This window comes from Sylvia atricapilla, chromosome 18 (assembly GCF_009819655.1).
Source record: "Sylvia atricapilla isolate bSylAtr1 chromosome 18, bSylAtr1.pri, whole genome shotgun sequence".
Taxonomy (NCBI): domain Eukaryota; kingdom Metazoa; phylum Chordata; class Aves; order Passeriformes; family Sylviidae; genus Sylvia; species Sylvia atricapilla.
In genome coordinates this window covers 658,151-669,784 of record NC_089157.1, presented here as the reverse complement: position 1 = coordinate 669,784, position 11,634 = coordinate 658,151, and the positions used below count along the sequence as shown (strand labels likewise).

The following is an 11,634-nucleotide window of genomic DNA, read 5'->3' as shown; positions in this document are numbered from 1 at the left end:
AAAAAGGCATTTTAGGGAGAAAGTGCTGACGCAATCCAGCAGTGCCGGATGCTGCAGCGTTGATAAATATTTGATTTAGCCTGAATACGAAGGCATCACGTTCAGAATGACCTGAAAAAGAGGGAAGATGACAAATACAATGGCACTGAAAGGCAGATTCACACGGTGAGCATTCCTGACGCTCACTCCGGTGTGCAAATCGCCTCAAATTGGAATGAACTGGAGTTACCTGTGGGAAAGGCACCTCTGCCTGCTCCAGGCCGGCTGGGATGCACTGACAGCCACGGGATGCCTCTGCCTGTGCTTGGAAAGGCACTGATTCAGTTTTCAGTGGTGTGCTGTCAGAATTCCCGCACTGGCATCTCGCGGGGGCTGACAGGATCCCGGGAAAAATGCTTTTACTACCCAGCACTTGCTAATCCTGGCAGGCTGGGGGTTTTGACATGTCTGCGTTTCACTCTCTCGTTCTATACCATTTCCCTCGGCTGTGTTTGTCAGCTCTGACTCCCCATCCACCCTCCTCCAACAAACACCAGCTTCTGATCCAACTCTCAGTTCAGCTCCTGCCCCTGGATTCTCCACTCCCCTCACTTCCCTTCAGCCTTTTCCCCACCTTCATCAAGGAGTTGCTTTGGAGTTTTGGTTCCCCCAGCTCAGCACGAGCCCTGCCTGGGCTCCCTCTCTCCCTCCCTGCAGCTCTGGCTCACACGGGATGCTCCGGGCACGAGTGTCCAGCCAAAACCGGCCAGAGAGAAACAACAAGTGCTTTTCTCTTCAGTGAGCGGGGAGCTGCTCTAGATAAACCCATTCTTCCCACGCTGCAGGCAGCACAACCTGCCCTTGTTAGAGAATCCGGAGAGGAAAAGCCTCACATCCTCCCCAAACGCTCTGGTGGATCCCGGTTTCCATCTCCCCGGGGTCTGCAGTGGGGTTTGCGGTGGGTGGTGCTGGAGCAGGGCCAGGAACCTGCCAGGCGTCCCAGAGAACACGCAGGGCTCTGCTCTATGGATTGTCACCTGTGGACAGGAGAAGGGATTTTAAGGATGTTTTTCCCAAAGGAGCATTTTATCCATTGGCTTTGTAATGATGGATTTCACAGCTCTGGCCAGGAGGATTCTGTGAAATGAACTTGGGCAGTGGATGCAGAGACAGCTCAAACCTCTGAGCCTGGGGGTGTTGTAGCTGCAATTTCAGCTCATCCCAGACTTCCCTGAGCCCCGGCAGTTGCAGCGGCTTTCCTCAGGCAGGATGGGAGCTGGGAGCCCCCGCGGTGCCGGTGGGGCTCAGCAGGGCCAGGGGCTGCATCCCCCAGCCTGGAGCAGCCGCCGGGCAGAGCAGGGTGGAACCAGCCCCGGCAGGGCTGCTCCTATCGCCGTTCCCATCTCCCCAGGAGGAAAGGCTCTGAGTGCCCAGGGTGGCCCCGGGTGGGAGCTCCAAGGCGGCTGCTCGCTCCTGGGGAAAACAGGGGGTGACCCCGGCCGGGCCCTCAGGGGACATCCCGTGCCAACCAGGGCTGGCTGCGGGCGGGAGGAAACTTCGGCCGGGCTCAGTCCTCTCTCCTCTCTGGATAAGCAGCTCCCGAGCCCGGGGCCACTCGCGGTGGAGCCGTCCCCTGGGGATCCACGGGCGGCTGATCCCTCTCCATCTGCTCAGCATCGGCAGCACGGCGTGGATTTAGCCTGAGATCACTGGAGAGGCAACACACGGCCCTGTGCCCGATCCGTGACCACCACAGCTCTGGCTGCCAGCCTGGCATCCCTCTGGGAGGTCACCACGCTGTCACCACCCCCGAGCTCACACCCCAGCCCAGGGACACCTCAGCTCCTGACCCTTCGTCTGTCCCCCTGTTCCGTTCCCCTAAGCCCAAACAGGGTGTGGTGCCGACCAGTGTGGGGTGGGCAGGAGGTGGCCAAAGGCTCCGGACTGTGGCAGCACCGGGTTGGAACCCCCCGTTTTGTCACTGTGCAAAGGAACTGTCCTTTTGTTTCCGAAGCTCAGCGTGGAGGCTGCAGAGGTGACCATGGTCCCGCTATCCCAGCTCACAGCGCCTAGGGGCGGCAGAGCTGGGGCGTCTCCCAGTGACGCTGTGACACCCCGAGGTGACTGACGCTGTGACACCCTGAGGTGACGCTGTGACACCCTGAGGTGAAGCTGAGGGCAGCAGGGCAGGCTGGCGGAGCAGGGATGGCAGCGGCGGGGAAGCCGCGGGGTCGGGGATGGCTCAGCCCGGCTGAGGACGAGGATGGGCCGGGGCGCTCCGGGGCGGTGTTGGGACAGAGGGACGGCTCAGCCCTGGCGATACCGGCCGCGGAGGGCCGGGGCAGGCGGTTGATGCCGGGGTGACGCTGGGGACACCGGGGCGGGCGGGGCACGGCCGCCAGCGGCACCTCCCCGCTGCCCCCCCCAGCCCGCTCCTCCTCCGTTCCGCTCCCTCTCCCTCCTCCTCCCGTCTCCCTCTCCCTCTCCCGAGCCAGCCCGGCCGGGGGAGGAGCCGGCCGCGCACAAAACCTCCCGCCCGGCCCCTCCGGGCCCCGCACCGGCACCGGCACCGGCGGCGCCCAGCGCCCAGCGCCCGCCCGGGGCCATGCGCTCCGCGCCGGGGCCGGGGCCGGCGGGGCCGGGGCAGGGCGGCGGCCGCCCGCGGCCATGAGCGCGGCGGGGCCGGGGCAGGGCCAGGGCCAGGGCCAGGGCGGCGGCCCCGGGCGGCGGCGGCGGGCGGGGGGCGGCGGGGCCAGCCCGGCGGGGCGGCCGCGGGCGGGGGCCGGGCGGCGGCGGCGGGCGCTGCGCTCTCTGGGCAGCCTGGCCGGGCGGCTGCTCCGCACCTGGGCGCGCCTGGCCGGGGGCCGCGGGGGGCGCCGCGCCGTCCCCGAGGATGACGAGGGCGGCTTCCGGGGGGGGTCGCGGCGGCGGCTCGGCGGGGCGGCCCCGGCGGCGGCGGCGGGGGCCGAGGCGGGCTGCGGGGAGCGGCCGCCGGGAGCGCAGGGGCTGCGGAACCACGGCAACACCTGCTTCATGAACGCCGTGGTGCAGTGCCTGAGCAACACGGCGCCGCTGGCCGAGCGCCTGGCGCTGGGCCGGTACCGCGCCCGCGGGGAGGTCACGCAGCGGCTGGCGGCCCTGGTCCGCGCGCTCTGGACCCGCGACTACACCCCGCAGCTCTCGGCGGAGTTCAAGGTACCGAGCGGCCCCGCCCCGCGGCCCCGGCTGACCCCGGCCCCCAGCGGCATCCCCAGCTCGCAGCGGCACACCCGGCTCACGGCACTCACCGCCCGGCACAGCTCGCTCACAGCTCCCTGCAGGCCCCCGGGGCCCACTGACACCCTTCCCGGCCCCCCGGGACCCACTGACACCCTTCCCGGGACCCACTGACACCCTTCCCGGCCCCCGGGACCCACTGACACCCTTCCCGGCCCCCCGGGACCCACTGACACCCTTCCCGGCCCCCCGGGACCCACTGACACCCTTCCCGGCCCCCCGGGACCCACTGACACCCTTCCCGGCCCCCCGGGACCCACTGACATCTTCCCGGCCCCCGGGACCCACTGACACCCTTCCCGGCTCCCCGGGACCCACTCCCCTGCCTCATCCTCCCCCATGGACTCTGCCCTGCCAGACACCCCCGGCCCTGTTGCTGTCACCTCCCTCTGGCCTGGCTGCTGTCCCCTGAGCTCCCGGCCGTGCCACAGAGCCGTGAGGGTGAGCTGGTGCTGGCTGTGACGGTGGCTAAGGCAGGATATTGTCCCGGGAGCCAAATCCAGCGGCCTCAGGCTCTGTCCCCGAGCCGGTGTCACAGCCCTGTCCGGCACATGGCAGTGTGCCCGGGGACGGGGGCGTCACAGCATATCCAGCCTGGCACGGCAGCTCCCCACGCTCAGGGACACGTGTCCCCTGCCCGAGTGACATTTCCTCGGTGCTGCCAATAAACTGCTGCTGCCATTGAACTTTGCAAAGCGCCCGGGGGCAGCTCCCGGGAAGCCGAGCCCGGCCCTGGGGTGGGCTACGCTGAGTTGATGCCATCGGAGTACACGGGGCAGTGGCACCTGAACGTCCCCATGGCTGAACTCGCCCATCTGGACTTCACTGCGGTCCTCCCTGTGTCGCCTCCTGGGACACCACAGAGCCTCTGTTCCAGCTGCGTGTGCTGGGGGTCCCCACTGCTCTGCTGGCCCGCGGTGGCCGGCATGTCCCTGCAGAGGCAGGACGAGGGCAGGGGCAGTTCCAGGGGTGAAGGAAGGATGGTTTTGGGGTGGATGCTGAGGAAGAGCGTTCTTCAGCGCCCGCCCCGCCCGTGCCTTGCAGAACATCGTCTCCAAGCACAGCTCGCAGTTCCGGGGCAACGCTCAGCACGACGCGCTCGAGTTCCTGCTCTGGCTGCTGGACCGAATGCACGAGGACCTGGGCGCCGCCTCCCCCGCGCAGCAGAGCCGCGGCCCCGCGCAGGTGGGTGTCCCCGCGGGGTGGCCGCACGCCCCGGCTCGGGGGGAGGCGTTCGGGCCAGGTCTGGGACCAGGGACACCGGGATGCGCTGCGAGGCACTGGGATGGAGCCGGCTCCCGCCCCGGTGGGGATGGGGATGCTGTGCTTTGGTGAAAGGGTGGTGGGAGCCGAGTGCTGCGGGGCTGGGCAGGGCTTGGGGTCCTGGGACAGTGAGGGGGTGTCGGCAGGAGCCCATGCAGCCAAGCATCCCGGCTCTGGGGCCATCCTGGTCCTTGGCGAGGAGGAGATGCAGCCCCCCCCGTCCCTGCCTGCCTCCGGCTAAGCCCGCTGTAATTACAGCTCGGCAGCTTTGCTGCTGGCAAAATGAGTAATTAAGTCTTCTTCAATCCATCTGCACTCGGGCATTGCCCTGGCCCTGGCCCTCCCTTCCTCTGGCCCTCCCTGTCTCCTCCAGCAGGGAGCTGTGGGGTAGGAGGAAGGAGGACGGACCAAAATGAGGACCAAGGCCTGGCTGCCAGGAGAGCAGGAGGAGGAAGAAGTATCCCTTTGGATTTTGGGGTATTCTGGGGGCCCTGTAGGGCACAGACACCATCCAGGTCCCCTCTCAGCCACACCAGATGGACCCCAGTGCCAGGCACACCTTAAGGACACGTCAGGCTCAGCAGGACCTGGTGCCAGCAGATGGCATTGAGGAAAATCCACCTCCCAGCCAAAATCCTCAGTGATTTTCAATCTTACTCATTGAGACACCAGAAAGTCGCTGTCTTACCCCAAAACTGCCCAGGGCTTTTTACTGACACTCCTTTCTGCAGCCTCTCATCTCCCATCAGGCTCCAGGGGTGAAGCTCCTGTCCCCAGCGTGGGCATGGGGGCTCCTGGCAAGTCCCAGGGCAGGGGCAGGCAGGGACATGTCCCTAAGCGGGCAGGTTTGGCTGTGTCACACGGTCACATCCCAGTGGGCCTGTCTCCAAAGGAGTGGAGCTCTTGGGGTCCCTGGGGGATATCTCACCTGTCAGCGAGGCACCGTGCCAGGCGGGGGGGGGGCGCTGAGTGCCTTTGGGGGCTGGCTGTGCCGAGTTTGGCACACTGGGTGCTCTGCCAGGGCTTGCTGGGTGCTGTGCCGGCGCTCGGTGGGGCAGGAGCCGCGCTGGGAGCCATGCCCGGGCTTGCTGCCGGTGCAGATGCCGGGGGAACACGCAGGGACACGGCCGGTGCTGGGCACCCTCCCGGGGCCGGGTGGTTTGCCCGCGGTGAATTCGCAGCCAGCCGTGCTTCCCTGGGGCGGGAGCACGCACGAGAATGTGCACATCCGCTCCAGGAGCTCATCCCGGACGCACGGATACACACACGTGCACGGACACACACACGCACGGACACACGGACACACATATGGAAGCATGGACCCACACATGGATGCAGAGACACACAGACACATGGACACACAGACAGACGTGGACACACGGACACACACCCAGACACACGGACACAGACACACGGACGCACATGCTGTCCCATGCCCCCCGCAGTTCCCCCGGAGCAGGTGTGTGGGCAGCCTGGGGGGCACAGCAGTGCCAGGCAGGCAGAGAGTGCCAGAGACCACCTTCAGCCCATCCTCGTGCCACAGGGACCCCAAAGCTGGGCCTGGCTCACTAGGACGTGTCCCTGACACCCTGAAGGACATGTCCCTCACCCTGTCACCTCCCTCACCACTTGTCTCTTGCCCCTGCAGCCTGGCAAGGACGGGAGCGGCGGTGCCAGCAGGTCCCCCCCAGGCACCCAGCCCCCCCGTGGGCAGAGCTTCGTGCAGAGCCACTTCCAGGCCCAGTACAGGTCAGTGGGGGGCTTTGTCCTTCTGTGAGCACTGGGTGGGCACTGTGAGCCCAGGGAAGGGATGAAATGCAGATCTCCATCCCTCCATCCATCCCTCCATCCATCCATCCATCCATCTCTCCATCCCTCCATCCACCCCACCCACCCCAGCCATGGGAGGTCCTTCCCGTACAAACATGTGAAAGTGTCCAAGGCCAGGCTGCACAGGGCTCTCAGTGACCTGGTGCAGTGGCAGTGTGGCCATGTCCCTGCCCATGGCACACAGAGCTCTTTGAGGGTGCCTCACAGCCCAAACCATGCTGTGCTTCTGTCATAGGACCCAGGACTGTCCCAGCCCCTCTGTGGGACACCCCAGACATTCATCTGCCTGGGACTCGTGGGATGCTCAGGCCATGGTGTCCCCAAGCCATGGCACTGCAGGCAGCAGGGGACACATCTGGCATCACAAGCCCTTCCTCCTCTCTCAATTAATCCTTCGCCCTATATATGAAAAAGGGCACTTTAATTATCCCTGTTCCACGTGCCAGAGCCGTCTGTGCGCTAAAGGTTTTATTAATTTGTGTGGCTGTTTCCCAGGGAGCTCAGTGGCTCCTCAAGGTGACAAATAGCGAGGACTCAGGATTTTGGTTTGGATTTTAATTTCTTTTTTTTCCCCTTTTTGTTGAACAAAAAGGCAGAAAGAAATTTAAAAAAACCAAACCAAAAAACCAAACAACCCAGCCTCCAAAAACCAACCAACCAACAGGAAAAAAAAAAAAAAAAAAAAAAAAGGCCCCCAAAAGGCCCCAAACCAGAATTAAGAGGAAGCAGCAGTAGGTGGCTGTTGGGGGTGGGCAGGGGACCAGCAGTGCCTCCCCTGGAGGCAGTCACAAGGAGATGTCCTCCTGCTGTCCATCTCTGCTCCTCCCACAGACCACGGCCCTGTTCCCCCCAGCTCCCGGGGGTGTTGTCCCTGGGGTCACCCCAAAACCTCCAGGAGCTGCCCCAGGCTCTGCCAGCCCTCGGAGGCCACACTGAGGAATGAGAGTGGGAGACTCCCAGCGCTGGCATTTCACTCTGGTTTCCCCGGCACTGCAGGAGCCCCTCCTTGTGTTCCGAGTGAACAGACCTTGGGCTGGGCAGGCAGGACAGTCTCTGCCGGGAGCTCATGCACATCTCGGGGCTGCTGGGGCCACCCGAGCCCTGTGGGATGCGGGACCCAGGGAGTGGAACCCGACATGCGCTACCTGGGATGATGGATTTGGGATCAGCACCGGAGCCAGGGCGCTGCAGCCGCAGGGTGGGCACTGTGCCCGCTCCGGTGACGCTGCCCATCCGTTCCCAGGTCCTCCCTGACGTGCCCTCACTGCCTGAAGCAGAGCAACACCTTCGACCCCTTCCTGTGCATCTCGCTGCCCATCCCGCTGCGCCAGACCAGGTGAGCCGCGCATCCACCCCGCGGGGGACGGCAGCTCCAGCCGCAGCGATTCGCATATTTTGGGGTAAATGATGACCACGGGCGGTGGCGGCAGCACTGCGGCCGGGTGACTGCCCCAGGAGCTGCGTCCATCGGGAGCTGCCGCGCCCGCACGGGCAACCCCGGCGGTGCTGAGCCGCGTCCCCGCCGCGTCCCCAGGGCTCTGAACGTCACGCTGGTGCTGCAGTGCGAGCGCCGGCGCTTCGTGCGGGTGGGGCTGGCCGTGCCGCTGCTGGGCACCGTGGCCGACCTGCGGGAGATGGTGGCGCGGGAGGGCCGCGTCCCCCCGGAGCAGGTAACGGGGCGGGGCGGGGCGGGGCACCGAGGGGCCCCGCGGGGTGCTGAGGGACCGTCCCGTGCCGCAGGTGATCCTGGCCGAGCTGTCCCCGCGGGGATTCCTGCGCTCGCTGGCCGACCCCGAGGCGCTGGCGGCGGCCGGAGAGGCGGGCCCGGTGTACGCCTTCCAGCCGCCGCCCGCCCGCCGCGCAGGTACCGCCCCCTGCTCTCATTGGCTGCGGCGGCCGGGCCGCCCGCGCTGATTGGCTGCGAGGGCCCGCGATTGGCGCTGGGCGCGGGATCCCTCACTCTGATTGGTGGGAGGGAATGAATCCCTAGCCGGGATCGGCAGGAGGGAGTGGATCTCTCACTGGGATTGGTGGGAGGGAGTGGGTCCTTTGCTGCGATTGGTGGGAGAGTGTGGATCCCTCGCTGTGATTGGTGAGAGAGTGTGGATCCCTCACTGGGATTGGTGGGGCAATGGATCCCTTCGTTGGGATTGGTGGGGCGGTCATCGCTGCGATTGGTCAGAGGCAGCTGCACCCCATCGGGACTGGGGGAGGCGATCTCTGCTGGGATTGGTGGGAAATGGATCTCTTTGGCAGCGATCGGTGGAAGCAGGCGTGCTGCACTGTGATTGGTGGGAAAGATTTTGTCAGGCAGGGCCATGGCGCTAATTAACCCAGCAGTAACGAGAGCCCCTCGCCCTGCAGGGTGTCCCCGCAGCCTCCCCGCGTCCCCGGCAGCCCCACGGCCGGAGGGGCCACGCCTTCTGCCCAGCACCGCCCGCTCCTCCGACTGCCTGCACCGCGCCCCCGGCGGCCGCATCCTGCTGCTGCTCTGCAACACAGCGGGCACGGGGCCGCAGCTCGCCAGGTACCTGTCACCTGCCTGTCACCTGCCTGTCACCCGTCTGTCACGCTGCCCTGCCCTACGCACTCACCACCCGTGTGACACCCAGCCACGTGTCCCTGCCCGTCCCCAGGTTTGGGCCGCCGCTGGTGCTGCGAGAGGAGCGCGGCGTCTCCTGGGAGCAGCTCCAGCAGAACATCCTGGCCCAGCTGAGGGGGGTCCTGCGGGGAGAGGTCAGGCCACAGGTGAGCTCAGGGAGCAACCCTGACCCCTCAAAGCCAGCAGATTTTGGGGGCTGTTGTTGCCCTGTGGCCCCAAGCCTGGCTTGCCCAGGCGCAGCTGCTGTGCAGGGGGTCCCTGTCCCTTGGTGACCCCACAGGCCCCTCTCCCTCACAGGGCTCGGGAGTCCTTTTCCGCATCCGCCTGGCTGGAGGCTCAGCCCCCTGCACCTACCTGTCCCCTCAGGATCCCCATCCTCTCTGCCACCCTGCCATCGACAGGTAAGGAGCAGCAGGGACAGGACTGTCCCCAGAATGTCCCCTCAACCCCTGGGGGGTGGCCAGTGCCATCACCATGAGTGGGCACAGTGTCCCTGTGTTGTCACCATGGGTGGCAAAGGGTGTTCCTGTGGCTGGCCGGTGTCTCCATGGATGGCCAGTGGTGACACTTTGGGTAGTCACAGTGGTGGTCACCCTGCTCCCCCACCACTGGGTCCCTGGCCCGGCGTTCTCACTGTGGGAGGTGGTGGCTGTCCCTGCCTGCCACCACGGGCTGGCACGGAGGTGTCCCCATGGGGACAGGGTCTCTGGGGACATTTCACCCTGTCCTCCCCTCAGGGCCCTGCAGCTGAGCGGGGCCGGGGGCCCTCCCCACGTGAGGCTGACGGTGGAGTGGGACATGAGCACCAAAGAGCGGTGAGTGCCCTGTGCCGGGGCTGGGGGGACACCCCGGCACGCGGGTCACCCCCGCTGGTGACGAGTCCCCCCCAGGCTGTTCGGGAGCCTCCAGCAGGAGGCGGTGCAGGACGCCGAGAGCGTGCGGTGGCAGCAGCAGGTGCACGGGCAGCAGCACAGCTGCACCCTGGACGAGTGCTTCCAGCTCTACACCAAGGAGGAGCAGGTACGGGCAGCCCCGGGCACTGCCCACCCCTGGCACAGGGGCTCTTGGTGCCTGCGGTGCTGGGGGTGCCTGTCGAGGTGGCGCGGGGTGACAGGGAGAGAGGTGGCAGTGACGTGGTGTCCCCAGCTGGCTCCGGACGATGCCTGGCGCTGCCCGCACTGCAAGGTGCCCCAGCAGGGCACGGTGAAGCTCAGCCTGTGGACGCTGCCCGACATCCTCATCATCCACCTGAAGCGGTTCCGGCAGGTGGCCGAGCAGCGGCACAAGCTCACCACGCTGGTGAGGTTCCCTCTGCGGGGGCTGGACATGGCACCGCACGTGGCCCAGCGGGGACAGCCCGGGGGACAGCTCCTGGGGCGCTGGGCGCCCTGGCAGCCCCCGCTGCGCCTGCCCCCGGCCTGCCCCCGCGACCACCTGTACGACCTGTACGCCGTCTGCAACCACCACGGCAGCATGCAGGGCGGCCACTACACCGGTGAGCGGGGACACCGGGGACAGGGGCATGCCGTGGGACAGGGCAGAGGGGAGCCGGGGTGTAGGGGACATGCGGGATGGCATTGCAGCCACCCCAGGGCAGGCAGGGCACCGCGTGTGCCCCCCAGCACCGTCCGACTGCCCCGGTGTGTCCCTGCACTGTGCGGCTCCTGGTCCCCCCTGATCCCCAGGGCTTGGGGCACCCCGGGACAGAGCCCCCGGCCTACCTCACCCTCTGTCCCTCGCCCCCAGCCTTCTGCTGCAACGCGCTGGACGGGCGCTGGTACAGCTACGACGACAGCCGGGTGGAGGGGGTACGCGAGGCCGAGGTGAGCACCCGCAGCGCCTACATTCTCTTCTACCAGCGCCGCCGCGCCGCCGGCTCCGGCACGGGTGAGCCCCAAATCCCCACCCACCGCACCCCGACACCGCCGCGGGGCACTGCCGCGTGGTCTCACACGTGAGCCGCACCTGTGTGCACACACCTGCCTCTGCCCCCTGCACACGTGTGCACACAGAGCTGCGGCACCATCCCCACGGGTGCGCACACCCCCCAACCCGTCCCCGGCCCACGCCCGTCGCTCCCCGCAGGCTCCGCCGCCGCCGCGGGGCACTGGGTGTTCCGCCTGGCCGCCTCCGAGCCCCGCGCCGACCCCGACCCCTCGGGCCCTGCCGCCGGCCCGGAGAACGGTGAGGCTCAGGACGCTCAGACCCCGGGGCCCCCCGCGGCCCCCGCCCGCGCTGACCGCGGTTCTCCCGCAGGCGGGTTCGAGGCGCGGCCCCCGGTGCGGGGTCTGCAGGGGCCGCACGGCCGCAGCCTCAGCGTCCGGACCGCCCCCGCCGGACCGCCGGGACAGGGGGAGCCGGGGCCCCCCCGAGCCCCCCGACGGCTCCGCCGGGCCGCCAGCGCCGAGGGGACCCCGCGCAGCCCCGGGCCCGCGGTGCCGCGGGGGGAAGCGGGTGTCCCCCCGGGCCGCCGGGCCCCCGGCCCCTCGGCGCTGGGCCGGTCACGGAGCTCGGCCAGCCTTCCCCCCCGGCCCGAGGGGGCGCTGCGCAGATCCGCCTCGCTGGGCAGGGGTGCGGGGGGACCTCCCCTGGCCTCCCGGGGGCCCTCCGGGGCCACCCTGCAGAAGGGCCGGCAGCCCCCCGGGCCCCTGCTCCCCTCGGTCGTGCCCGAGTCCAGCTTCTGA

General features: G+C 67.6%; 1 protein-coding gene across 1 annotated transcript; it reads left to right on the top strand.

The window, feature by feature from the left end:
* Window positions 1–2,646: 2,646 nt before the first annotated feature.
* Window positions 2,647–11,634, top strand: USP43 (ubiquitin specific peptidase 43). The gene is made up of 14 exons (XM_066332431.1): window positions 2,647–3,174; window positions 4,300–4,440; window positions 6,167–6,267; window positions 7,592–7,684; window positions 7,883–8,018; window positions 8,089–8,212; window positions 8,713–8,875; window positions 8,985–9,096; window positions 9,248–9,351; window positions 9,688–9,765; window positions 9,841–9,970; window positions 10,097–10,445; window positions 10,697–10,837; window positions 11,036–11,634. The coding sequence occupies exons 1-14, from the start codon at window positions 2,647–2,649 to the stop codon at window positions 11,632–11,634; spliced, it is 2,799 nt and encodes a 932-aa protein (XP_066188528.1).